Genomic DNA, 25,968 nt, shown 5'->3' with positions numbered 1-25,968 from the left:
GCAAAAGCAAAGCAGCTCAGATGAAGCAAGTATGCCATGCTTATAGAGACCCTCCTTTCAGATGAGACCGCCAAGTATTATGGAGGTCGCGGTTGAGCTCAATGCAAAGCCTGCACTTCCCTCTCTATGCTGCAAAACATAATTATGTCCTTTCCACGCAAGCCGAGCCTGAGAACCAAGAAGCAAAAGCCAGTGAGAACTCCGTGTTGGATCGAGCAAGTAGGTTCCAGCAGGGTTCGCCCAGAGTAAGCAGAGTAAGCAAAGTCCTTGCTGTGTCGCCGTCGCTATGCAATCCGGTTATGTGTGCAAAAGTCGTAACAGAGGGAGAGAAAAGCAATCAGTCAGATTCAAGCCTACGGTAGGCTCATGGGTGTCCAAGCGTGGACAGCACAGAGAAAGGAAACGAAGACATCAATCCCAGCGTCAATTGCCACTCGAGGGATTCTTCGGGAAGAGTGTATCGAAAGCCGCCATCGCGACGCCCATGGCCGGCTGGGTCAGCGCAATCCACAGCTCCTCGCCAGTCGGCAGCTTGAACAGCTTCTCGGTCCAGGCCCTCATTTCCATTCTCTGCCCATAGTGGTGGCGATGGGCGGACCGGTAGTGCGTGACGAGCTCCTCGCGAGATTGCGGAGTGGCGCCGTGATTTTTGCCAAAGGCGTTAGTAGCGTTGTGGCGATCCGTTGCGCAAGCTTCGCAGCAAAGGCGGTTGAACAGGTCGTGATCGCCATCCTTGGCGAGGGCCTTGATCATTTCTTCAGCCAGGGCGATGGAAGGAAGTGGTTCATATTTGACTCCTGTACCGTCCTCTATAGTCGAAAAGCTCCAGTCACTAGCGCCGTGGATAGAATGAGATGAATGTTTCTCCAAGGCGTAAGACAGGGCGATTCTGCTTCTGAACTGCGGACCCAGCGGCGTCCTGCGGAGAACTCGTGAGGCATCGACGATGTTGCCGACAAAACCGGCTGGTCTGTCGGCGGTTGACTCGTCGGCAGCTGAGGTGGGCAGTGTGCCGGCGGATCGTCCTTCAAATGCAGAGATAGTGCCCGCAGCTGATGACTGCGTAATCTGTACAGGTCGTTTGTACGGAGTCACAGCATCAGGATCATACTTTCCGTCCGCCTTCTGGTGTTTCGCTAGTAGAGGCAAATTGCGCGGCCAGGGAACGGCGAACCACAGCGGCCGAGCATCCTTACCCCCAGCCCACCAGAAGCTGTCGAAAGCGCTAGCAAAACATGCGTGTTTGTCACGAATGTGCTTGAAAAGGTCATGAAACTGATATAGGTGGGTAGTATCGTTCCGCATACATCCAGGACACTTGAAAAGCCTCTGCCTCGCGGGTGGCGCATCTGGGAGCCTGTCGATAGCGGGTCGGATATCCCTCGCGTAGAGCATGATCGCATCGTCAATGGCAAGAACGGAACCTAGGAGGTGCTGCCTGAGCTCGGCTGGAAAGTTCTTGGGCACGCCTAGTGGAAGAGCCTTCTCGCATCGGCTGTGAATCTCTTGTAACGCGCGGATAGTGAACTCCTGGTAATCCATCGGGCCTAAGGCTGCGGACTCGGCTTCCAGATTACGTATGACTTCGCTAGCCACTTTACGCACGCGCTCCTGTTGTTCAGAAGTATGCCAATCGCGCTGCCTCTGGTAGTCCTGCCAAGCATTCATTCGGTCGTGGTCTTTTGCCAGTTTCTCGAAGGCTAACATCGCCTCCGCTGCAGCTCGCCGGTCCTCCAACTTAGTGCGAAGCGTCGTCCACGACTTTTCCGAAAACGGCTTGTTGATCTGGATAGCGTCGTGGAATGGCTTCATGAACTTCAGAAGTTCTTCTGTGATAGGTGGCTCTAGCGACAGAGCTCTTGATACAAAGGCTGCCTTTCGTTGGCCTTTGACGTCCTGGATCTTCAAGCTGCGATCGGAGAGATTCTGACGAGCCCAGGCTTCAAGAGTTTCGATATCCCTCTGAAGCGCCTGTACCTCAGACACCTTCTGATTCCTCCACTGTTCCTTTTTCATTTCCTTGACCTCTGGCGACAGGGTAGCATCCGTTGGCATGCTGCTTATGAAGACCTCGTATTCCTTGGATATCCGCGTAACATCCTCGCGAAGGCAGACAGAGTGCTGCTGGATTGACCGGCCACTCATCCCATTCGTTCCGACCCGTTCGTAGTTGTAGAACTGGTCTGTGGTAGCGAAGATGATGCAATCAAGTAGATTGGGAGCGGCCTCGAGGTGTAGTAGAGCATCAACACGCTAGGAAAATGGTAAGCCAAATGCAGATTGTCCACTAGATCCAGCTTTACACGCAGTCCGTACCTTCATGGTCTTCTTCTTGAAGCATGACTTGCACCAGCGACGCAGAAAGGGCCAATACGTCTTTCGGATGCCCTTCTGACCGCACGACATGCAATCCTTCTGTCCGTCGAGAAGATCGAGATATTGGTACTCCTTCAAACCGGCCGGAGGTGGTGGGACGTCCTCGCCATAGTTGTTGAGGCGACATTTCTTCCAAGTGCCCTCATAGTCGAGGAGCTTGCGGAACTCTCGGTTCACGCTCTTCAAGGCGAAGAGCATTGACGGATCGCAGTGGGTGAAGATGACATGCCAGGCGTCGGCATGAATCTCGGTCTTGACAGCCCTGCGTGCGCTCAACTTCGTTGGACCAGCGTCTGCCTGCTTCTGCTTCTTGTTGCCATGTCCCTCAGTATCTCCACGTTTGCGCTTCCTCGCCTGGACCCCGGCGTGCAGAAGGCTGTCGTCGAACGCCTTTGCTGGCTGCTGGTTGACCCGAAAGTCTAGTTGCCGCTCATAGATCCGATTAGACATGGCGAAGATCCAGGCAGCCCTGATGGGGGCAGGCAATGCGCGGCTGTGTGCGAGGCTGCCAAGATCTAGATCGAAGGGGACTTGGTGGTAGGCGTGGTTGAGTAGAGAGGGCGGAGGTGGTTCGAGCAGAAAGTGCTGCTGCGAAGGAGCGAAGCAGAAGTCGGAATAGAGTTGAAGTTGACAGCCTGGAAAGCTCGCTAACGGAACCATTGTGAAGGAGGTGTACCAGCCGAGTGAAGGGCAGGAGGGGCACGAGTGACAAACGAGCAAGCACTGCTCATGCCCGACTTAGCGAGGCTGAAGCGAGTGTTGCATGTCGCGGCAGAGATGAGGCAAAGGAGCGGTCGAAAAGGCTCATGAAGGCATGAACGTCGGTTGAGACAAGGCGTGCAGGCACGGCGTTCTAGAATTGCTGGAGAATCGGGGCTGCTCCGACTGGAGGTGGAACAACGATCCTCCCCCTGCAAAGTTAAAGGTCACCGCGGAGCAGGCGCAGTGGAGCGCAGCTTGGATCATGATGATGGTGATGGGGATGGCGATGTCCTGATGAGCGTCGTATCCGCGGCTGCGGTCCGCCTTGGTTCGCATGGCCGTCTGGGCTGTCTGAGCCGTCCTCGTCGCCCTCGTCTTCTCGTCATGGTTCTCAGCCCTATCGGCGAGCACGGCTTCTCCGCCGGCGATCAGAAACGTGCGGCGATCAAAATATCTCTCACGCGACGCTCTGCACGACATGTCTATTCCAAGGTCACTAATCTTACAGAGTCATGTGCCTCACGATTCAGAAGATGCTCGACAGCGGCACCGCGAAGGGGGCTCCTGTCATCGCGCGGCGGGCGTGTCGACCAAAAGAGCTACGGCTTAGATGGACTTGTAACCATACCGCAGCGTCACGCTTTTGAGCAATCACCACGCAGAAACCCCTTCGTACACTTTACAACCCATTTCAATTGAGTCAGCTCTGGCAGAATACAACTGTACGAAGTCGAGCGCTAGTATCTACAATCACGTGATTGCAACTCCAGCTCGTCCACAACTCCATGTCAGAGACATTGATCGAAACCGATTAGTAGCCTGCCGCTTCTTGCGTGAGTTCACGAATTGCTCCTGTCCAGATCGTCTACCTAGATGTCTCTTGAAAACGACTTCCTCGGTCTGATACAAAGCGGAGCGGAGATTCTGTCCCTCCAGACGATCATTGGACCTTCCTAATTCGGGCAAGACTCCCCCACAGAGGCGCTAAGCTCCCCCACGCTGCCCCGTTGGGCCGTGATGGAGGGGTGGCGCCGCGCGAGAGGTTTTTCGTCACGCTTTAACTCGGCCCCCAAAACAATCAACTCGATCGCCTTGGCCTCGGCTTAGAAAGCGACTGAGTCCTGACATTAAAGAAGACAGCGTCCAGTTTTCCTGCCCGCCTTCTGCGTCGCTTTCGCTGAGTTGCGTCGTAGACCGATCAAGCGTCAAGCTCGAGGATTGAAACGGAGTATCGGCCATCGGACCCAAGCACTATGAGATTCTCTCGTGAGAGTGAGTTGACTAACAAGAGTATACGCACATACCGGTCGCTGACATCTAGATTAGAGCGCGATGAGCCGCAGTCAGTCGTGAAAGACCCGGTACCGTCGTATACATACGGGCAGGATGCCGCTTACGACGAGGACCTTCCCGTCGCGTGTCCGCCTCATACCACTGATAGGAAGTTGATCACTAAGATCGATCTACATGTGATTCCTTATCTCTGCGTCCTTTACCTGCTAGCTTTCCTTGACCGGTAAGGTTTTTGATAATCTCCTACTCTTCGTGGATTCTTGCACTCCAGTCGAGCACCGTCATGGACGTTCGAAAGATGCGGAGCCTTTCTGTCCTGGGACTGAGCGTATTGAACCTCGGAGAGTATCGTGTTGCTGGGGTCCTGTTGGTCTTTTAGCACTATTGCGTTCCGCACGGGACTAGACCCTTGTTGATATAATTTCTTATTGGTGAAAAGCACAGAACGATAGAACATTACTGACGAACGCAGTGTGAACATCGCGAACGCCAACGTCTTCGGTCTATCTGTGGAGCTGGACCTCGTCCGCGACAACAGATACAATGTCGCGTTGTTGATCTTTTTCGTCCCCTATATCCTGTTCGAGATCCCGTCGAACATCCTGCTAAAGAAGCTGCGCCCACACGTCTGGCTTTCGGCTTGTATGCTGGGGTTCGGCGCGGTCACCCTTGCACAAGGGTTTGTAACCAACTATGCAGGCCTGTTAACGACTCGTATGTTCCCTACCCCAGGGTTCACCACTCTAAGCCCCCTTGGCTGACTCGATCGTCATCTGCAGGCTTTCTTCTCGGTCTCTTCGAGACTGGAATGTTCCCCGGCTGCTTCTACCTGATCGGGATGTGGTACCGGCGGAGCGAAGCGCAGAAAAGGTACACGTTCTTCTTCAGCAGCACGACGCTCGCCGGCGCTTTTGGTGGCCTTCTAGCCAGCGGCATCGGCAAGATGGACGGCGTGGCCGGCTATGCTGGCTGGCGGTGGATCTTCATCCTCGAAGGCCTTCTCACCGTCGTCGTCTCATTTGCATTTTTCTTCCTGTTGCCAGACTTTCCTGAAGACGCAAAATGGCTTAAGCCCAGCGAGCGAGAGTATGTCAAGGCCAGACTACGAGAGGACCAGGGCCGATCTGCCGCTGAACGCTCGATTACTTTAAAGGACGTCGGACGCATTTTCAAAGATGTGAAGCTTTTCGTCGGCGGCTTCATGTACTTTGGCTTAATCGTCCCAGCGTACGGTTACGCATATTTCTCACCCGGCATCATTCGCTCGTATGGATATTCACCCATACAAACCCAACTTTATAGCGTACCGCCGTGGGTTGCTGCCTTTGGCTTCGCTATGACCATCGCTTGGCTGTCTGACAAAGTTCGGCACCGTTTCTTTTTCTGCATCTTCCCCATCGCGGTCGCGATTACGGGCTTCGCCATCCTGCTTGTGGTGCATAACAACCGCACCGTACAGTATGCGGCGCTCTTCCTCGTCGCCATGGGCGCTTACTCCGCGATGCCTGTCATCGTTTGCTGGTTCAACATGTAAGCACAGCCCCATCCGTACTGACTACTAGTTTCGCTCCTTCCCACCTGCAAGCCCTCGCCATCTTCGAAACCGCCCATGTCCTCAAGGAATTTCCCACTGACAGTTCGACAGGAACCTTGGTGGACACCACCGCCGCTCAATTGGCTCCGCATGGCAGGTCGGGTGAGTTTTACCGCCAATCCTTGGATACCTACAACCACTAACAGCAGCTAGCTTCGGCAACATTGGTGGAATCATCGCAGTCTTTGCCTTCCTCGCGAAAGACGCTCCCCGGTATATTCGGGGGTACAGCATCTGCATTGCGTTCATCTGCTTGAGTGCATTGAGCTGCAGTCTGTACTTCACGCTGTGTGCATGGGCAAATCGGAGGCGGGACAAGCAGCCGACGGATCTGGGGCTGACGGAGTACGAGAAGACGGAGTTGGGGGACATGAGCCCGGACTATAGGTACCTGCTGTAACAGAGCGACCAAAATTTAGAAATCGGATAGATTGCCGGTGGCATGAAAAAGGATAAATGTAGATTCTTCCGATTAAGGACTATCACGCATCACTGCGCTGGGTATCAAAGCTATCACCATCACCCCAGATCTCCTTGCTCTCGCGCTCGACCCCCTTCATCACTCTAGCTACCTCCTCTAGCTTGGCAACAACGTCCAGCACGCCCGCATTCACCTTGCGGAAGTACCGATCGTTTGCCTCCCGCCGCTCCCGCGCCAGCAGGATATCCTTCTCGGTTTCGTCCTCCAGCTGCGTTCGCTCGCTAGCATTACTCCGCGTGCTGCCCACCGTCGCGCTCCTTGGTCTAGTGGCACCCACTGCGCCGCCGCCTATCGCACCACTCCCTACTTTGGTACCCCGCTCCGCCGCCAGCATATCAGCAGCCACAAGCGGCCTCTCCCCATCCCTTTCCCCTCCGCCCTCCCCACTATCATCCGTGCCAGCCTCCCCACCCCCCTCCTCCTCCCCCTCCTCCCCCTCCCTCCTCGCCCACGCCCTCGCAAGCTGAATCTGCGCCTCCCGCAACTCCTCCAACGCCCTCGAATGCTGCGGCCCAAACAGCCCCGTCCCCCCACTCGCGCTCAGTTCGACGTCCTCGAGCGAGCTCTGCAGCTCCGCCCACATGGCATCCGTGCGGGCATTGCTGCGGTGTTCCTGCTGGGCGACCTCCTCGCGCTGTTGCTGCTGTTGACGCTGCTGCTGGGATTGGGGGTGCAGGCCCGTGGAGGAGGGGGGCGCGGGGGGCGCGTCGTGGGGAGCTGGGCGAGGGTGCTCGGATAGGAGGGAGCGTTGACGCGCTAGGGGGATGGGGGCCCGTGAGGAGGTGCTGGGCGCGAGGGCGAGGGAGAGGGAGGTGCTGGAGGTGTTGCGGGAGGGGGGGCCGACGAAGAGGGCGGGGACGGGAAGGCGCTGGGGGTTCTTTTTGGCGGGGCTCGAGGTGTCGGTTGAGGGGGAGTTTTTGGAGGTCATTGCTATGGCGGTTTGGCGGGTGGGCGCATTGTGGGTGAGTTGTTAATGAGTAGGTGAGGTAGGATGTAGACATGGAGGATGCGAGATCTTATCTTATCTTGCTTGCCTGAGGTTATATAAGTGTCGGAGGAGGGTTGTTCCGCGTCGCTTGCTCGCACAGCGAACCTCAATTTTCGGTGCCGAGACGACAACGCCGACGACGACGACATCTCAAACACCTCTATCCACCGCTCACTAAACCCATCAACGCGACCAACACACAAGTCGGTACGACACCATCCAGAGCTCATTTCCAGCACCACAACATTTCCGTCAAGAGCGCTCCACTAACACATTTCCCGCAGCCACCATGGGCAAAGGCAAACCAAGAGGACTCAACGCCGCGCGCAAGCTGCGAAACCACCGCCGCGAAGGCCGCTGGTCCGATCTCGCATTCAAGAAGCGACTCCTCGGAACAGCCTACAAGTCCTCACCATTCGGCGGTTCCTCCCACGCCAAGGGCATCGTGCTCGAGAAGGTCGGCGTCGAGGCCAAGCAGCCCAACTCTGCTATCCGGAAGTGCGTCAGGGTGCAGTTGATCAAGAACGGCAAGAAGGTTACTGCTTTCGGTATGTCAAGTTCGTGGCTGGGAGAGTTGGGGAGAGAATGACGGGAGAAGATGGGGATGGCATGGGATTGGAATCAAGGCTAACGCGGCACCGTAGTGCCGAACGACGGTTGCTTGAACTTCGTCGACGAGAACGACGAGGTGCTGCTCGCTGGTTTCGGTCGCAAGGGCAAGGCCAAGGGTGATATTCCCGGTGTGCGGTTCAAGGTCGTCAAGGTGTCTGGTGTCGGTCTGTCGGCTTTGTGGAAGGAGAAGAAGGAGAAGCCTAGGTCATAAGAACGTGCGGGTGAGGGGGCAATGGCGTGTTTCTGGGATCTCTTGCTGTATGCATCGGTATGATAGAGGGCAATAAATCCGAGCCTTCGATTGCTGTCTCCCGTCCTTGAGCAGGGTATCCTCTCCAGCTATTCGACTCCTGCTTGGCCGATGGTTGGTGTGCTTATTGTGGAGCTGTGGGTGGGCTGGAGTTGCCACGCTGAAGCTGCTTTGCTTGAACATGGAATACAAGCGTAGAGAAACTTGCAAACATTCATGCGTTTGTTGCGCCACCAACACGGTTGCAGGTACAGCTCAGATTTACGTTGAACACGTTATTCATTCGGTATCCTATACGAGCAACACGCCACTGCCACTCAAAGATTGATATCCTCCACCCGGTAATGATCTGCCACAATGCGATACAGATAACTCGGCGCATGCCCGCCCAGATTCGTAATGTAAAGATCCACCAGGTCCGCCGGCACATAGTCATACAGCGGATTGACGACATCAACCTTATCCACAAAATCCCCATCGTCGTAGTCCGCGACCTTCCCCGCATCGCCGTACTCAATCAGCTCTTCCACATCAAACGGGTACACCGGACTCAGCTTGTAGACGCCACTGACCACCACGACAGGCGTCTGGTGCATCTTCGCCGCCTTGGCGATCGTGCGCGCCCCTGCTGCTGCGACGAGCCCACCGTTTGCCAGGACAGTGTGTGTTGCGAGGATCACCTTGTTGACGCGCGACATTATGGCGAAGACAGCGGAGTCCGGGATTAGGATGACTGTGATGCCGGCCGCAGTAAGTGGCTTAAACCGCTCGTCAGCATCCGCGTCCGCCTCGCCAGCGGTCTTGCGGCCGTCCAGGACCGTCGCGTGCGTGTCGTCGCTATCGTTCGGATACGCCTCCGCATGCACAACCGTGAACTTCCTTTTCCGCGCCGCGGTCAGCAGGAATTTCTGCACCGTCGTGCTCGCAGTATGCGTGAGTATGATCTCATTCGAGTGGATATGGTCAAGCGCATACGCCGCGATCTGGTCGTCGACCTGGTCCAGCTCATCCAGCAACTCGCGGATTCCCTCCACGACTTCGGCTTTGAGGTCTTTTTCCTTTTTCGGACCGGAGTCAGCTAGGTTGGCGAAGCTCTGGCTCATCAGGGGCGTCGCTTTGCCTGTCGGGGAATGGTACCCCGGCGGCGTCGAGGCCGAGGAGCCGGGGAACTCGCCGTGCTGGAAGATGTTGAGCAGAGAGCCGTGCATGGGCGCGTACGAGGTGTGGGACGTGAAAAGGTTGGGGCGGTGGTGCGGCTCCGTCGATTCGGTGCCGGCGCTGCTTTCGCTGTGGTGGAGCCCCGTGGGCTCGGCGGGGAGAGTTGCGCCGTGCCGGAGGGGGCTGAAGGTCGATATGCTGGAGGATAGGGCGGGCCGCTTGAGGGAGTCGTGGTGCGGGCCGTCGTTTGCGGGGGAGGGCGAGTTGAAGCCTGCGTCGCTCATGCTGGTGTCTGCGTCGTCGTCTTCGGCCACTTCGCGGATTAGGCCGAGTACGCGCCGCACTATGTTGCCTACTGCCATCTCTCGTGGTTGCGCGGCTGTCAGGCGCTGGCCTACGTGCCGTATTCTTTGCAGTAGCTTGTTGACGTCTCGGCCTTTGAATTCTGCCACCACTCGGAGGAGGAGCTGCGTCGTAGCTATGGCGCATGGTCGGGAGTTGCGGATTTGTCTTCTTTTCAGAAGTCTGCTGGGGTCAGCTCTATGCTCCAACGGCAATGTATGTTCATGGACTGACGAGATGAAATGCTCAATGGAGGATTCCACAGGCGTGGCTTTGAGGGATTTGAGGAATGGCGTCAGCCCGGGCGTGACATTAGCCGCCATTTTGGTCTACGAGCGCGCCGTTGCGCTTGACTATGGTCTTCTTTGGGTGTGGTCTCTGGTTATGGTCTTTGATGGATTTCGATTGTGGGTAGTTTGAGGAGGTCGCGCATGAGTCGTGTTAAGGACCATACGTTCGGAGCTGGGACGCGACTGGCTATTACTTTGTTTCTGGCCTGACTAGATTCTAGATCTTCAATCCCAAAAGCGCAAAGGAAGTGGTCCTTGGGGGTGAGGTGAGCTTGGGTCTGACTGGAATTCGGACATTTCGTGCAATGACTCGCGCAAAATCAGGTTGCGCCATCGTTTGCAGTCAGCCCGCAGTCCAGCATGACGAGCATCAGCAATCGGCACTCATCCGCCCGCGCCATCCCCAGATCCCAGGCCTCCTCCGCCCACGTCGGCGTTGGATTCTTACAATTGCACGGCCATCAAGACGCTGTCCCCCGGATTCTCCTGCCGCTTCGAGGGACAATCCTTCGGCCGCTCCTGCTCTACAGCGGCAGCTCACCATATCCGAGAGCCCGGAGTTTACTTGCAGGTAGATTGCGGCCGCTGTTGAGCAACACGGCAGGACACCAACGCGCACAACTTACCCGTCAGCGTTACCATCGCTAAGTTGCATCAGCTATACCGCATCATCTGTGATCTCTCTCTGCAGTACCGGCTGGCCATCCACTCGTTTATGGCCTGCCACGGATAATGAACTCTCTCAACATACTCTCCGCGATCGGCGCAACACCTCCCCCCAGCCCCTCACGCTCGCGGTCAGCGTCGCGGAACGACATCTTTGACGAGAAGAGCCAGCCAGACAAGTCAGAAGATGTGGAAGTGGCAGACCCAGAGGCCTCGAAGGAGCAGGACAGCATGGCGGTAGCCGAGAAGGAGGGGGACGGCACTACGGACAGCAGTACTGCGCCTGCTGATGAGAAGACACCGCTGTTGAGCCAAGAGAAACCTGGGCGCTTTGGTGATACGAGGGGAACCACCGCTTGGACAATACCCAAGCGTATTGCCGGCTTTGTCGTCGGCGCCTGTCGAGTGGTCTTATCAGCTCTCGTTGCGCCGGGAAGGTACGTGATAGCATGTTTCTACGATGACGAAGGCCACTTCTCCGCCATCCTACCGATCCGAATGGCATTCGGTCACAGACGACGGAAAACATCGGTAGCGGTACTGGACGTGGCAGCCGTCGACCGAGCGGATCGCGCCGGTGAGCGTAGGTCAAGAAGCGGCAGCGAAAGCAGGGCGAGGACAAGAAAGTCCGGGCAGCGCTCAGCGTCTGTTGCTTCGGACTCAACAGCAATGTCATCAGAGTCTGAAGGTGAACAGCCTCCCGCTCGTGTACCTGAGAAGGATTCTCCATCCCAGCATACAAGGTCCAGGTCAGTTCCCTCCGCTGAGGAGGAAATCGCACCCGCGAAGCGCTCCATACGTATCAAGTTGCACAGCGACGATGCACTCAAGCAACGTAGGAGACTTGCTCGGACGAAGACTGTCGCTCCGAAGTCGGCCCCTACCGAGGAAGCTACTGCTGAGACGGCGGCAGCGCTCAAGTCCCCGACCAGCCCTGCTTCTGTTGCTTCATCTAGACACAAGTTCCCACGAGCTCCCGCTCCACCGCGGCCGCTTGTGCCGCGGAGAATGAACTCCTATACCGCATCGCCCCTTTCTATGGGGACTTCGCAGAAAACGCTTATAATAGATCTTGACGAGACACTCATCCACAGCATGGCAAAGGGCGGGCGCTTCACAACCGGCCACATGGTCGAGGTGAAGCTTCCGCAGACCATGGGACCAGGCGGTATCATGCTGCCTCCCCAACACATACTGTACTACGTGCACAAGCGACCGCATTGCGAGGAGTTCCTCAAAAAGGTTTGTTACGCCCGCATGATCATCCTTGCTCGTCTCTGACGCATCCGACCAGGTTTCCAAATGGTACAACCTCATCGTCTTCACAGCCTCTGTGCAGGAGTACGCCGACCCCGTCATCGACTGGCTTGAGCTCGAGCGCAAGTACTTCAGCGCGCGGTACTACCGCCAGCACTGTACTTACCGTAGCGGCGCGTACATCAAGGATCTAAGCCAAGTCGAGCCGGATCTGAGCAAAGTGATGATTCTGGACAACAGTCCCATGAGTTACATCTTCCACGAGGGTATGAGTCGCCTTGGTGCTTGGAAGCTGCCCATACTGACCGCGGCTAGACAACGCCATTCCAATAGAAGGCTGGATAAGCGATCCGACGGACAATGACTTGCTGCACCTCATCCCCTTCTTAGAAGGCCTGCAGTATGTGACCGATGTACGGGCGCTGCTGGCGTTGCGGTTAGGGCAGCCGGCGACAGTGTAGAGAGTTGGTTCTTGTATGAACGTTGATAGACCGCGTTGTAGCATATGCGCTTCTGCGGGCGTGATGGCTGAGGCGAGGAGATACCCGTATTACTATTCTGTACACAGCAAAAGCATTGTGGTGTTTACGTTTTGTTGGCGACGCGTGTGAAGCCATGATTTGACGTCCCAAGCTTCCGCAACCTTCAATCCTCACCTCCGGCCACCACCACAACAACAGCTGTCCGCTCCCTAACCGTCCCACCAAATTTCAAACTGACGACCAACACTGTCGCTACCTCAATGTCTACGCCAGCCAACCCACCGCCCGCATCAACACCCCCGATACCGCAACCCTAAACCGCGCAACCGACAACCTCACATCCACCCACCGCACTCGTTGACTGCCCACCACGCACCAGCCCGCCAGCATGCCCACCCCTCTCCACACAACCCTCCTGACACTACTCCTCCTCCTCATCCCCCTCACAACCCTCCGCATCCTCTCCCTGCTCCCCGCCTACCGTCCTCGCCCTAGACCCAAACTCCGCGGCACGCCCACCCGCCTGCTGATTGTGCTCGGCAGCGGCGGCCACACGGCGGAGATGTTCGCGCTGCTGCGAGACCTGGATACAGAGAAGTACAACTGGCGGAGCTACATCGTGGGGGAGGGGGACAGGTTCAGCGCCGCGCGGGCTGAGGAGTTTGAGCGGGGGCTGAGCGAGCGAGCCCGGGCTCAGGCCACGAGGACACGGAGGAAGAACGGGGCGCTGGAAGGCGAGAAGGCGGAGCAGGCGCACGCGCACACGCAGCAGGGGAGCCGGGAAGCAGAAGAAGAGACGCAGGGTTACGGCGGTTATGATGTCTATACCATCCCCCGCGCCCGCGCCATCCACCAGCCCCTCTCCACGACCCCCCTCTCCGCTCTCCGCTGCCTGCTCGCCTGCTTCGCCGTCCTCCTCCGTGCTCCTAATGCGGAGCGCGGGCCTCCGGACCTGATCCTTACGAATGGGCCTGGCACCGGCGTCGTGGTTGTGCTGGCGAGTTTGATCCTCAGGTTTTTGGGGGTGGGGCAGGATAGGATGAGGACTGTGTATGTGGAGAGTTGGGCTAGGGTGAAGGGTTTGAGTTTGTCGGGACGGTTGTTGGTCAGGGTTGTGGACCGGGTGCTGGTGCAGTGGGAGGGGCTTGAGGGTGTTGGAGGACGGGGGGAGTTTTTGGGTGTGTTGGTTTGACGATGGGAGAGGTTGATGGGCTGGGTGGGGCTTGCTGTGTTGCGTTCAAGCGTGGGCGTTGCTGGATAGAATGTGGAGGTAGGGCCGTGTGGTATGAGTCTAGATTTCTGTACAGAATTTACACGGGATGTACAATACAGATCCAATTGCCAGACATCCATGATACAGCCCGCTCTCTACTCTTACGATGCACCAGCCTGCAGCTCTTGTGCCGCCCTCCTTGCGGCATTTCTCGCTTCCCTCATCGCCGCCCTCTCCGCCACCGCCTTCTTGTCCGCCTCCCTCTTGGCTTCTATAATCTCCCCCAGCTTCGCCAACATCCCCTCGCTCAACTCCGGCTTCCCCTGCGCCTTCCTCGCCTTCCTCTCCCTCGCATGCAGCTCCTGCAGCGGCGTTCTCATCACCACGCCACTCCTCCTCTTCTCCTCCGCCTCCTCATCCTGTTGCTCCTTCTGCGCGATAAACTCATCGTCGTGTCTTGTACGGAAGACACTATACTTATTCCGCAGCTCATCGATCACGCTATTGGGAAACGGCGGGCTCAGCAGCTGCGGCACGAACGTCTTCTCCTCGACCGTGATGCGCAGCGTATCGACCTCGTTGTCGACTTCGTCGGGCTTCGTGCGCTCGGGCCACGGGATCATGGTGTTTGTGCCTGCGATCCGTCGGTCGTGCTTTTCTTCTTCCTTGTGGCGCCTCTGCCAGGGCTTCTTGGTGTTGAAGGCTTCGAGCTTGGCCACGACCACGTCGCGCGGAATGCGGGTCTCGGGATCGGGGAGGGCGTAGACGAGACGTACGTCGTGGATGGAGATGGGTTGGGGCATGGACATCACGGGGCGCTTGTCGGCGTTGACTTTGCGCATCCATTCGGGGACGGGGACGTCGACCTAGAGGGGGATGATAAGCGAACATTCCTAGAGAGCCTCTATAGCCCTGGGACAGAGGAGACGGGCAAACAAACCAGATTGTACCCCTTCACGGTCACGGTATCGCTCTCCTCATCCAGCTCAGTCACGACCCCAATCTTGCCCCTATCCCGCCCCTTGATCATAACCACCCGATCGCCCTCGACAATATTATGATACTGAATCTTGTCCTTCGGCTCCGGCTTCACTGCGCTCAGCCGCCGCGGGTCAAGCGTGCCGTATGTGTCCTTGAGGTCTCCGACATCGCGCCGCGGGGCTAGGGGCCCGAGTTCCCAGTCTTCTCGCCGCGCCCTTTGCGCGTCTTTGATGGCTTTGATCTCGAGTGTGCGGATCGTGTCGCGTTGGGCGCGGTTGATTGCGCGGGCTTCTTTGGCTACTTTCTGCGTGCGGAGGAGATCTTTGCGCGCTGCTTGGCGCTCCGCCATTGCGGTTCGTTGGATTACTTTCTGCATGTTTGTAGCGTGGAGGGGGGATGTAGGGGTCGTAAAAGGGAGATGGATGAGATGGTGGATGTCCGGGCGGTAGTCGGGATGGTCAATAGCGGTTTTACTACGCTCGCCTGCTCATTGTCTTGAGGGGCTTGCTGAGCGTGGTGGGAAGGGGTTGAATTCAGTGCCCTCAATGTCGGTTTGCCCAGCGGATGCTTTGCAAGAAGTGCCAATGCAATGGTCTTGGTGCAGCTCGGAGGTGAGCTGTTGCCCGAGAATTATCTCTTGGCGTTTTGCACGCCAAGGATTCCATTGCTCCCTGCAGCAAAGGGTGGTACTCTGCTCACTACACTAGATCCATTTTTCGGCGTTTGATTTCAGACAATATGCTTGAGGTATTGGTTGATCTAATATTCCCCTTTACAGACAAGTGTTCGGCCAGGTCATACATCCAGTTCAACGCCTCTGCACTCTAGAGTAATCATGTACATTCTGGACACAGGATATGTCTGTAAAATCACGAATTCAGACTCCATCGCCCCAGCACTAGATGTTCGCACAGGCCCGCTAAATGACATGCTACCTTCTTCCGCCAACGTCAACAATCCTCGACACACGCGAGAACTCCTTACAGACGCGCTGACGGGTTGCCTTTCGGTGCCAGTAGGATGTTGTATTCCAGATCCAAGGTCGCCTCCTTGTCTCCCTCCAGGGGCTTGAAATCCACAACAAGATCGTCCTTAACCGCCATGACTGTGTCGGTCTCTAGCCACGGGTCATCCTTGGGGAAGATCTGTGTTGTGCAGGGCTTGTAGTCGTCGGCGGAGATCTAAAGCTCTGTCAGTATCCAGCACGCTTAAGGTCAAACGGGGCACTCACCATCAAGTGGATATGAGCGGGGCGCATGGGATGTCGGTCGAGTGCCTTGAGGAGCACGCCTGCGGTGCCTGGGGAGTGAACATCAGTATACCGTCCAAATCCGAGGCGTCACCAGGAGTCAGCTTACCATCGGTGGGGAGCGAGTAGCTAGTCGGCTTCAAGCAGTAAAAGTGATAATACCCCTTGTCGTCGGTCCGGAACTTTCCCCTGAGGTTGTTGTCGGTCTGACCCTCGGGGTCCTGGAAATCGTATTTCCCGTTCGAGGAAGCTTGCCAGATGTCGACGACGGCGTTGGGAATCCCCTCCTTTGTAATGATGTCTACCACCCGCCCGTGCATGAGGGTTACCTGTCCGTTATGGGGGTCTTGTATTATTGAGCCGCCTCGCTCCCGCCAAGGCGCGTTAGGGCTCCAAAACGGACCCAATATGGAGGACGAGGTGGGGATCTCGTCTGTCTCGAGGGCATGCTTGTGGGCAATCTCGTCTACTAGCCTGTTGAGAGGTTAGGTGTTGATCTTGGAGAAAGGAACATCAAGGCTTCTCACGATTCGAGGCCGATAACATCCGAAAGCCGGTGCATCTCGTTCCTCTTGGGATCCTGGAAGTGGATGTGTCCGGTCTCATTCAGGAATTCTACTCCCATCATCCACTCATCCACTGTGAGTTCGACTTCTCGGGCAAAATCATGGATGTGCCTGAAGAGCGCGGACATGACCTCCCTCGTCCGTGGAGTTGCCTTGGGCCCAATGATGTCAATGCAGTGCTGGGTGAAGTTGGGGTCGAACTTCGCCTTCGTTGAGTTTGAGGTCGTCATTTTTGCGGACTGAATATTATGATTCGATAGGGGGTTGAAGTTGTCAGAAGCGTTTTGCACGGCTGAAGTTGTCAAAGGATCTCTGGCTTGATCTTTGTATGAGAGCACCCGTCGCAGCTTTTATAAAACGTCGGCCTCCATTGGTCATATCTGCCACCGGCGTGATCATTCGGGTGTTGACGAAGGCGGGGTGACGACGGCATGTCAATCGGCTGTGGGCCGTTCAGGGACATTGGTTACTTGCGTGCTTACTCGGGATCGAGATTGTCTAGACTCGTCACTATCTATTGGTCAAACTGATCCACGGTAAGGTTTTAGAAGCCGAACGGCGTCAGGTCTCCCGTAAGAGGCGCAGGCTAACTGCCGGATATGTGTATATCCTTTTGCCATAGGAGAGTGTGGGGAAGAGGACAGGGGCAAGCTCATGAAATGTTTTGCCGCACCTTCTGCCGTTTCTGCCCCACCTGCAGATTGTCATGTCAATAACGCGTGATCGTGCGGTTAGGAAATCGGTGGTGGGTTTTCGGTCTCTTTCGTTGTTTCCATGAACACCTGTTTCCGAACGCTCTCAATCTTGAACTCTTCTGCTCTGCGGCATTGCTCGGTGCGATATCTGACCATGCGCCATCATCTGATGGTGGGTACCTGGACACCACCAGGGGCCATCTACACCATCGAATTTGACGATGAAGCTCTTACCTTAAAATTGCTCAAGAAAACCGAAATAGCGCATGATGAGCCTATCTCTTGGATGACCTTTGATGTGAGCCGCCAATTCTTCGTCTCCTTGGAGGTTGCGGAACTTAACATCCCCTCTCCATTCAGCATGCGAGAAAGAACATATATGGAGCGTCTATGAAGACGTTCTCCAGCTACACCGTGAAAAGTCCCACCGACATAGTCCACCATGCTTCACATCCTATCAGGGGACACCGTATGTGTCTTCTCTAAACGACCTAGATTACTTTCGATATACCTAATCTTCTGCTTCAACAGCCTCCGCCTCGAGCGAGGAATCGAACACAAGAGCCATCTTCCTCCTAGCAGCGAAGAAGCCGCCATACAATGTCTACGGCAACCCGTTCTACAAGTTCGCAGGCTACGGCAATGTCTTCTCCGTGAACAGCGAAGGTGGAATGGAAGCCAACATACAAAACTACGAGTACAGCCCTGAGACAGCTGTCCATGGGATGGTGTTCGACCCAACAGAAACCTACCTGTACTCGGCAGATATGTGGGGCAACAAGATATGGACACACAAGAAAGACAGCGAGACAGGGCAGCTCACCCTCGTCGATAGCGTCGATGCCCCTTCTCCCGGCGACCACCCGCGGTGGGTGGAGATGCATCCGAGTGGAAACTACCTATACGCCTTGATGGAAGCGGGGAACAGGATCGCGGTCTATGTAATTGACGAACGGACACACGTGCCTGTGTTTACACAGCACACCTATCCTCTCGTTCCTCCGGGTAGGGAAATCTCTAATCCAGACACTCTAAACTCGGCTGATTTTGCTAGGCCTAAACCTCAAGATGTACCGAGCTGATGTCACTTTCCTTACTCAAAGCGGGAAGTACCTATTCGCGACCTCCCGCGCGAACTCTTTCGACCTTACCGGCTACATCAGCGCCTTCAGACTCAATTCGGAGGGCAGTATCGAGCGGCAACTATTCCTGAACCCGACGCCGACAAGCGGCGGCCACTCGAACGCAGTCAGTCCCTGTCCTTGGACTGACGAGTGGATAGCCTTGACGGATGATGAGAAGGGCGGTGTGGAGATCTACCGCTTCCGCGATGAGCTGCTTGCGAGAGTTGCGCGTTTGGAGGTGAAAGATCCGGGGTTTTGTATGAATGCTATTTGGTATGACTGACGGCCTGATACTTGGTGGAATCGACTCGCTGCCAGCCGCTTCTTGTAGGGGATTGGTCATTCGGCCGTGTTAGGTGTGGAGTTCTGCGGAACAGGGCTCAAGGGAGCTTGATTCTTGCACCGCAAATGTTCGGCATCCCAGGGACCATTGGAGGTCGTTTTTGAGACCCTTTTAGTGCACTCTCTGTGTGCTCGGGGTAGACGGCAGTCTGCTTGTTTCGCTTGCGATATAGCTAGACCTGCTCTTAGATAAACCCTGTATACACTATTCCCCCTCCGAATAATATTACCTTGAGCGCTGATCACGTGACCCTAATCTATGAGGAATTGAACTCGGGCAGATTAGCGCTCGATTGCCCCACCACCCCACCAAGTACCAGCTCGTAAAGTGCTCTACATAAACTTCGGCAATGAGGAACGGGAAGACCGAAATCGGCAAACGCAGATAGGCAGAATCTTTAACGGTAGTCCTCCACTGTATACACCCTCCATCTGATCCTGCTGTCTACGAGCACGTGGATTTCTTAATATCTTACCTTCCAGCCATAGCCTTCTAAGCACATATTTCGTACATCAGGTGCACTGCAGGTCTCGTCCCGAGCTTCAATCGTTTTTACTCTTGCTCTATTCAGCTTTCCCCTGTTTCCTTCTTCAAGACTTCCTCATTGAATCATCCAAAATGGCGCCAACACCAGGCCTCCTCTACGTAACGATGCAACCCAGGCCCTCCCTCCCCGACGCCCAATTCCACGACTGGTACAACAACGAGCACGGCCCCACACGCCTCCGTCTGCCCTTCATTCCAAACGGCTTCCGCTACCGCGCCACAGATCTCGACGGGCCAGGCAAAGGACTACCAGAATGGGTGGCCTTATACGACATCACCGACACCGCCGAACTCACCCGAGACACGTACACCCGTCTACGAACTCCCGCGGTAAAGAGCCAGCGAGAGAAGGACGTCATGGCGCAGATTGCTGTCGACCGACGGACCTTCGACTTCGTTGAGAGCCGGGAGGCTGAGAGCTTCAGACCGCTCGAAGACCTGGACGCGGACGAAGAAGGGAGGGTGCTCGTTGCGGTGAGCTTTAGCATCTACCCCGGAAAGCGCGAACAGCTGGACAAGTGGTACGGCGAGGAGCACATTGCCATGCTCTCCAAAGTCCCTGGGTGGTTACGCACGCGACGATACGTCACATCGTCGATTGACGAGAAAGAGGAGGTCGAGTTTCTCGCGCTGCATGAGTACGCGCCGGAGAACGGGCTGGGCGGGGAGGAATTCAAGGCCGCGACGAGCACGAAGTGGACCGACGAAGTTATGGCGAATGTGGTCCGTGAGAAGAGGAGACGTGTGTATAAATCGTACTATATCTTTGGCCCTGCACCGAGGGACTTGTCGCCATTTTTGAGCCCGGATGCGTCGCCGTTCAGCTCACCGGATGGACTCACGAAGACGTTTACCGCTTCTGGGGATGCTGGTCCAGCAATAGAGTCCTACGTTACGACCAAAGACGGCGTGATGCTGCCGTACAGACTGGAAGGCTCGTCCGAGCCCGATGCGCCGCTTATACTGCTCAGCAACTCCATCCTTGTGGTGTGGGGCATCTGGGACGGCTTCGTTGCCTCTTTCCTCTCCACTGCTGAGGGTAAGAAATACCGTATCTTGAGATACAGTACCCGAGGCAGGTCAAAAGATGCCGGTGATCAGCCTGTTACCCTTGATGTCCTGGCATCAGACGTCGTAACTTTGCTTGATGCCTTCAGGGTCCGGAAAGCTGCTGCTCTGATCGGCGTCAGCCTCGGAGGAGCGACGGTTCTGAACACGGCGCTGAAGTACCCTGGAAGGGTTGGGTCCTTCGTGGCGTGCGACACAAATGCGGTTGCGCCGGAAAGCAACAGGAAGGCGTGGGGTGAACGAATCGCAATGGCGGAGAAAGAAGCGGCGCAGGAGGCGGATGAGCGGGTGGTGGGCGAGCAGCTTGCGGAGGCGACAGTCCGAAGGTGGTTCGTTGAAGAGAGTTACGACAAGGGATCAATGGAGAAGAAGATTGAGCGGGTCAAGATGATGGTGGAGACGAACAGTCTGGAAGGGTTCAAGAAAAGTGTCGAAGCATTATACGCGTACGACATGAGAGAGGAGATGAAAGAAAGCAAGGTGAAAGGTGCCTTTGTAGCAGGCGGCGGAGATGGTGTGTTACCGAAGACCATGAAACAGATGGCAACAGAATATGGGAAGGGTGCAGAGTATGTGGTGATCGAAGGGGCCGGCCACCTGCCCATGGTCGAGAAACCGCGGGAGGTTGTGGAGGCTGTCTTGCGTTTCTTAGCAGCATGAGAACAGACAGTATAACAGTCTTAAAGTAACCATTAGTTATTGATATCATGACAGCAGTTTAAGAACTAAAAAATCAAAACAAGAGGCTGAAAGAGGAAAAATAAACGATCTCGAGGAAAAGGTTACTAAGTTTTCACTTGTCTACCTAGGTACACTTCAAGCTCTTTGGTTTGTGACAGTATTAGCTATTAGACTTATCTGGAAATGATCTAGGTCTCTCCGGTTTGGATGGGAGCTGATCAAGGCATATCGTCGTCTCTAGGGCGTGACGTTGTTTAGAAATGTGTGATGGTGTTCACCACGCTCTTTCGGTTCACATTTCCAAAACGTTACTGAATATCCGTGAAAGCACGGTAGTCGCTATGTTTTGAATACTTCTTTGTAGGGGATTTCACTTGTATATTCCTAGGACAGGATGCTTGTGCATTATCGCGGTTTAACTTTCGATGCTCTTGCCAAAAGCTGTTCTCGCGCTTACGCTGCAAACCACTCCCGACGGACTTGAAGTCTTCCGCAGGTGAACCGACAACTCCAGCAGCGGCAGCATGCCTACACTGCTCCGACGGAACCTGACATGCTTCTACTGCGGCAACAGGTCGTCCAAGAAGCAGGATGGCAAAGTGCGACAATGGCAGTGCGAGACGTGCCAAGCTGTCAACTATCTCGACAAGGTACACATCCCAAACCACTACCAAAGCTCCATCTGGACCCACGATACTAACATCCACCCAGAATGGCCAGATCACAGATCCGCCCGCAATCCAGACACCCACGGGAGCCCAGTTCGCGCAGCCAGTCCTCCGCTCCACATCCCCCGAGCTCTCTGCTCCCGCCGACAACCTCTTCTGCTCGACCTGCCTCAAGAACCAGCACATCCTCACCACAGCGCTCGCGTCGTACCTGCCTCCGCCGTCAGATCCACGCTACCGCGAGTTCGAAGACGCGGCGGCAGAGTACAGGAACAAGCTCGAGAGACGCTATCCGCAGGTATGCGCTGACTGCGCCCCGCGCGTCGAGAGGAGAATTCGCGCCGCGGGCTATGCGGCGAAGACGGACCATCTGCGGCGGATGATGGCGAAGACGCAGGGAGGGGGGGCACGTGTAGGCAAGAGGAAGCTCAGCTGGAGGGATGTTGTGCTCCTGCTGGCTGGGTTGGCCTGGTGGACTAGCCTGGCGGGCCAGCTGGCATGGGACCTGCTCGGCGCGCTGGTCAGTCTGAACAGAGACGTCGGACTGCGGCCGGAGGAGAGCTGGGTGGATGTTGCGGCTTGTGTCTGGCAGGCTGTGCGGTACAAAGAGGTGGAGCGGAGCTGCTTTACGTGGTCGACGTATCATGCCCGGGTCGCGCTTGTCTTTGGGATTGCTTCCTGCTGGTGGAACAACAAGCTGCGAACGAAGCTGCACGAGCCGTCCGGGCGACTGATCGGTCTGGGGGAGCATTTGAGACTGCAAGCCGCTGTACTTGTGGTTAGGGCGATAAGCGTCTGGATGCTCCACGAGCCCGAAGGTGCCAAACTATCGCTGGCCATGTTCCAGGCTGCTCACCTGTTCATGGTGGTCTTTATGCTCTTGGTAAGGTCTCATACTCCAGCTAGTCTGATACGGTACTGACCCGCTACAGACCACCTTCGTCTCTACTCGCCTTGTAAAGATCGACCACACACCCCTCGTGTCCTTCCAAGACTCCGTCGGGCCTCTCCTCCCTGAGCAGCAGCAGCCCGTCGATGACTCATCCGCAGACCCGTTGGACCTGTTCTCCGCCCTCCCAGACGCCTCGAAGACACCTCTCAAGCAATCCTCAGCGTACATCAAGCCCTTCCCCATCAACAACCTTGTGGGCCCGAAATCCTCATCCCAAATCCTCGACTCCCTGGCCACGCCCTTGACAGCACGACGCAGCTCAGCCCACTCAATCGCGTCCACAGTCACCGCCACGGAAACCGACTACGACCCCGACAACGCCATGGAATGGACGCCCACGAAGCCCTCGGATTTCGGTTCCTCCTTCAGCTCTTCTTTCAGTTTCCCTTCGGAGCCGCAACGAAAACCGCTCTTTCAGCCCTCCAAGCCCGGTCAGCTTTCCGCCCTAGACGCAGCCAGGAACACCACCACGATTCAGAGCCCCTTCCATGGCACCCTCCCTCCCGCGCCCCTTGCTCCCGCCCACAAACTCCGGAATCCGCCAAAACACAACGTCTTCCGACAGACGCCGCTGTCGAAGCAGCGCGACTTCTTCAGCAGGATGATGCTCGGGAAACCCGCCTCCTCCTCCAATGACACAGCCGCCGAAGACGACGAGGCTGGGACGGCGCGCAAGAACCCATTTGACCTCCCACCGGCTGTCACGGGCCGCAGACCGGGCACTGCAGAGCTGGCGGAGGGGAAGTTGAGGATCAGGGAAGAGGTGCCGGATACGGGGTTGGAGGGGCTGTTTAGTAGTGTTTTCTCGCTTGGGGAGGTGCCGGAGCCAAGGGTGGGGGGTGTGGCGGTGGGGGAGCGGGGGGATATCGAACAAATGGGGCAGAGGGGGAGCAAATGGGCCGTCCCGATCGTTGTGGCGGTTGCGGTGGCTGCTTTGGGTGTTGTAGGGAGTGTAGGGAAGGAATGGTGGAGGGCGAGGGGACGGGGTGATGGATTAGACGTTGGGCTTTAATTTTTGACCTGGTGTTTTGGTCGGAGCATCGTGGGTTACGGGAGTCTGGTTTGTTGGGATACCCAAGGCATGCCTTCTATTCATTATTTTTGGGACTAAATGCGGATATTCGCTGCGTAAAGATATTGAATCCCTTCCTCCAACGTGTTCATGCTGATACCGGACGAAAGAGTTGGGAGCAATTAAGAGATGATATAGCCTCGCGTTGACTTTGCAACAACATCGTCCAGCTGAAGCCTGTGGCATAAGCCCATATAATCCACCTGAAAGGAGAAACAAAATTTATTGAAACAGGCGTTCGACTACTGATTTGAGGTTGGTGTCTGAGCTCCTGGGAACTTGGGAGAGGTGAACTTGGGAAGGGTGAGATCGCAACGCAGCCCCTTTTTTTTCATCACCAAAAGATGAATCAGGATATTATTGGCATTACTCACTCCTGTCTTTCACATACGGCCATAGATCAAAGAATACTGGGCATCCCGTTCGCTCTGCCATTACATAAGCTTTGAATCGGTGGATTAGTAGTTAGGTGGGTGACCACTAGCGAATCCCCACTGCTGTATGTTTTTGAATTTTTTTGCTCCTGTGACAGGCGATGCTTGTTACTCGCTCGGTAGAACTGGGTTGACCTCTTCTAAGCGCTCGGGTCGATCGGGTTGGATGGCTCCGGCTTGAAAAACATAGTACCCGTTTCTCAACTCCAGCACTATGACATGAGGACGTGCCTGCTGCGGCGCAAGAGAGTGACTTTAGCACAGACGCGCGAGAATGGTGCGTCCTTACCACAGCCGCCGATGCTGACAGGACGTCAGCGGTATCCTCAATCTAATATCAGAGCTGTGTATGGGGGTTGACCTGACCGTCCTGCCACTAATCTTATTCTCTGAGAACGCTGCCTTCGGAGATACGACGAGTCCACCATAGGCTGCGGTGAGATGTGGATGTCTCATTGTCACATCAGCGCTGAGCCCGAGGCGGGGAATTCAACAACTGCAACCAAATCTATGTATAGGGATCATCTCTCACTTAAATTTCTTTACTCTGTTTATATACAAAATTAGAGAGTGTCCAAGTTTCACTGGATCACAGTCTCACATATATTCCCGTTCCCCTTACGCAAGTCCACGTCAGTGTATGCCCGCCGGTTTATGCTGTGCCCTCAGTATGAAGCTGTATCTACCTGATTTCAATCACATCTGTCAACCACGAGCGCGGAACTGTGCACAATCCTAGCATCGCAAGCGCTATCTCGATCCGCTCCGTTACTTTCTACCAGAAAGCGCAAGCTAAGTTTCTCGGTTTGTGTACCGCATACCTCAGTGTCTGGCATCGTTTTTCTACATGCTGTAGTTTCCCGATCACATCTATCAGACGAGTGCGCGGCTTGCTCGTTTCAGAACATCTAATAGTACCCGACTCTAGATATCTGGACCTAGTGCATCATCATCATCTCTCTCTATCAACTCCAGGGCTCTTACAACACTAATCCAACCACACAAAAACCCCTTCGCATCCCCAAAACTCCTCACCTCCCCCTCCCTGTCTGGTCCAAACAAATGAGGCTTAAAAACCGGTTATCCCATTCCGGCCCGAAATTCCTCAACCCCGGCCACGAGAACTCCCTCATCTGATACTTCTGTTTCGTGTCAAACTTATTGTACTTGCAGTACTCGGCCGTGTACAGCCAGCAGTGCGTGCCCTGGTCCGGGCCGAACGAGCTCATGGCTTTGTAAAAGTTCCCGTTGGGGTTCAAGTCGTAGCAGGTGCCGTGTTCGAAGGTTTGGTGGATGCACATGCCGCGCCAGCCGGGGTCGGTGCACATGTAGGCCTAGATACAAGGGTTAGTGGGAAGTCTTAGGGGTTTTGGCCGAAGGAGGATGGGAGTCTTACATGGGCTTCTCGGGCGCGGCGTGCGAGGAGCTGCTTGGGTAGGTGAGAGGGTGAGGAGGTGTTTGAGAAGGGGAAAGTACCGTCGCCCTCGACGATAATTGAGGCAGAGGAGCTGCCGGTCGGAAGAGCAGCGGTGAGGCCGGTGAGCGCTATGAGGGATCCTACAATGGTGGTGGTGGTGTACATGGCGTATTCTCGTCGGTGCAAAAATGAGTGTTATTGTGCGGTGAGTTCTCACAGCGGTTATGTTGAGTTATTGGAGTCGTCTACGGGTAGAAATTCTATGTCTCTCATGGGTAATAGTGCTTTGTTTGACCTCAAAAACATGTTCTTTGTCACGCCTTGTTCCAAAGCCTGGCTATTGTTTGACTCTAATGATGGCAGCTCGGAGAACAAAGAATTGCTTATTATCGGCTTGCCCAGACTGCTGTAAGAGGCAGCAGTAGCATCGAAATGAGCACGTGATGAGTTCAAGAGTATAGCGATATC

At 55.6% G+C, this 25,968-nt stretch overlaps 14 protein-coding genes across 14 annotated transcripts; 7 read left to right on the top strand and 7 right to left on the bottom strand.

Moving 5' to 3' along the window:
• Nucleotides 1–423: 423 nt before the first annotated feature.
• W97_02021 (uncharacterized protein) lies at nt 424–2,826 on the bottom strand (the record flags this gene model as incomplete). Its single annotated transcript, XM_007779923.1, has 2 exons — nt 424–2,253; nt 2,317–2,826. The coding sequence occupies 2 exons, from the start codon at nt 2,824–2,826 to the stop codon at nt 424–426; spliced, it is 2,340 nt and encodes a 779-aa protein (XP_007778113.1).
• Nucleotides 2,827–3,180: 354 nt separating this feature from the next.
• On the bottom strand, nt 3,181–3,558 carry W97_02020 (uncharacterized protein; the record flags this gene model as incomplete). The annotated part of the gene is made up of 1 exon (XM_007779922.1): nt 3,181–3,558. One exon carries the CDS (start codon nt 3,556–3,558, stop codon nt 3,181–3,183), a length of 378 nt encoding a protein of 125 aa, XP_007778112.1.
• Nucleotides 3,559–4,331: 773 nt separating this feature from the next.
• Nucleotides 4,332–6,365, top strand: W97_02019 (uncharacterized protein; the record flags this gene model as incomplete). Its single annotated transcript, XM_007779921.1, has 6 exons — nt 4,332–4,350; nt 4,405–4,594; nt 4,844–5,085; nt 5,151–5,901; nt 6,017–6,067; nt 6,119–6,365. 6 exons carry the CDS (start codon nt 4,332–4,334, stop codon nt 6,363–6,365), a joined length of 1,500 nt encoding a protein of 499 aa, XP_007778111.1.
• An 82-nt stretch (nt 6,366–6,447) lies between these two features.
• On the bottom strand, nt 6,448–7,374 carry W97_02018 (uncharacterized protein; the record flags this gene model as incomplete). Its single annotated transcript, XM_007779920.1, has 1 exon — nt 6,448–7,374. The coding sequence occupies one exon, from the start codon at nt 7,372–7,374 to the stop codon at nt 6,448–6,450; it is 927 nt and encodes a 308-aa protein (XP_007778110.1).
• A 349-nt stretch (nt 7,375–7,723) lies between these two features.
• Nucleotides 7,724–8,257, top strand: W97_02017 (40S ribosomal protein S23; the record flags this gene model as incomplete). Its single annotated transcript, XM_007779919.1, has 2 exons — nt 7,724–7,982; nt 8,079–8,257. 2 exons carry the CDS (start codon nt 7,724–7,726, stop codon nt 8,255–8,257), a joined length of 438 nt encoding a protein of 145 aa, XP_007778109.1.
• A 356-nt stretch (nt 8,258–8,613) lies between these two features.
• W97_02016 (uncharacterized protein) lies at nt 8,614–10,119 on the bottom strand (the record flags this gene model as incomplete). The annotated part of the gene is made up of 2 exons (XM_007779918.1): nt 8,614–9,979; nt 10,031–10,119. The coding sequence occupies 2 exons, from the start codon at nt 10,117–10,119 to the stop codon at nt 8,614–8,616; spliced, it is 1,455 nt and encodes a 484-aa protein (XP_007778108.1).
• A 699-nt stretch (nt 10,120–10,818) lies between these two features.
• On the top strand, nt 10,819–12,470 carry W97_02015 (uncharacterized protein; the record flags this gene model as incomplete). Its single annotated transcript, XM_007779917.1, has 3 exons — nt 10,819–11,994; nt 12,047–12,275; nt 12,325–12,470. The coding sequence occupies 3 exons, from the start codon at nt 10,819–10,821 to the stop codon at nt 12,468–12,470; spliced, it is 1,551 nt and encodes a 516-aa protein (XP_007778107.1).
• Nucleotides 12,471–12,879: 409 nt separating this feature from the next.
• On the top strand, nt 12,880–13,683 carry W97_02014 (uncharacterized protein; the record flags this gene model as incomplete). The annotated part of the gene is made up of 1 exon (XM_007779916.1): nt 12,880–13,683. The coding sequence occupies one exon, from the start codon at nt 12,880–12,882 to the stop codon at nt 13,681–13,683; it is 804 nt and encodes a 267-aa protein (XP_007778106.1).
• A 182-nt stretch (nt 13,684–13,865) lies between these two features.
• W97_02013 (uncharacterized protein) lies at nt 13,866–15,061 on the bottom strand (the record flags this gene model as incomplete). Its single annotated transcript, XM_007779915.1, has 2 exons — nt 13,866–14,570; nt 14,645–15,061. 2 exons carry the CDS (start codon nt 15,059–15,061, stop codon nt 13,866–13,868), a joined length of 1,122 nt encoding a protein of 373 aa, XP_007778105.1.
• A 604-nt stretch (nt 15,062–15,665) lies between these two features.
• On the bottom strand, nt 15,666–16,730 carry W97_02012 (uncharacterized protein; the record flags this gene model as incomplete). The annotated part of the gene is made up of 4 exons (XM_007779914.1): nt 15,666–15,866; nt 15,917–15,984; nt 16,044–16,408; nt 16,462–16,730. The coding sequence occupies 4 exons, from the start codon at nt 16,728–16,730 to the stop codon at nt 15,666–15,668; spliced, it is 903 nt and encodes a 300-aa protein (XP_007778104.1).
• A 619-nt stretch (nt 16,731–17,349) lies between these two features.
• On the top strand, nt 17,350–18,602 carry W97_02011 (carboxy-cis,cis-muconate cyclase; the record flags this gene model as incomplete). Its single annotated transcript, XM_007779913.1, has 4 exons — nt 17,350–17,493; nt 17,556–17,664; nt 17,727–18,200; nt 18,250–18,602. 4 exons carry the CDS (start codon nt 17,350–17,352, stop codon nt 18,600–18,602), a joined length of 1,080 nt encoding a protein of 359 aa, XP_007778103.1.
• A 678-nt stretch (nt 18,603–19,280) lies between these two features.
• W97_02010 (uncharacterized protein) lies at nt 19,281–20,936 on the top strand (the record flags this gene model as incomplete). Its single annotated transcript, XM_007779912.1, has 1 exon — nt 19,281–20,936. One exon carries the CDS (start codon nt 19,281–19,283, stop codon nt 20,934–20,936), a length of 1,656 nt encoding a protein of 551 aa, XP_007778102.1.
• Nucleotides 20,937–21,481: 545 nt separating this feature from the next.
• On the top strand, nt 21,482–23,589 carry W97_02009 (uncharacterized protein; the record flags this gene model as incomplete). Its single annotated transcript, XM_007779911.1, has 3 exons — nt 21,482–21,607; nt 21,669–22,508; nt 22,558–23,589. 3 exons carry the CDS (start codon nt 21,482–21,484, stop codon nt 23,587–23,589), a joined length of 1,998 nt encoding a protein of 665 aa, XP_007778101.1.
• A 1,525-nt stretch (nt 23,590–25,114) lies between these two features.
• Nucleotides 25,115–25,665, bottom strand: W97_02008 (uncharacterized protein; the record flags this gene model as incomplete). Its single annotated transcript, XM_007779910.1, has 2 exons — nt 25,115–25,417; nt 25,480–25,665. The coding sequence occupies 2 exons, from the start codon at nt 25,663–25,665 to the stop codon at nt 25,115–25,117; spliced, it is 489 nt and encodes a 162-aa protein (XP_007778100.1).
• Between the last annotated feature and the right edge of the window lie 303 nt (nt 25,666–25,968).

Source organism: Coniosporium apollinis (assembly GCF_000281105.1).
Source record: "Coniosporium apollinis CBS 100218 chromosome Unknown supercont1.7, whole genome shotgun sequence".
Taxonomy (NCBI): Eukaryota; Fungi; Ascomycota; class Dothideomycetes; genus Coniosporium; species Coniosporium apollinis.
Note: the sequence above shows the minus strand (reverse complement) of the source record. Positions and strands in the feature narration are given on the sequence as shown.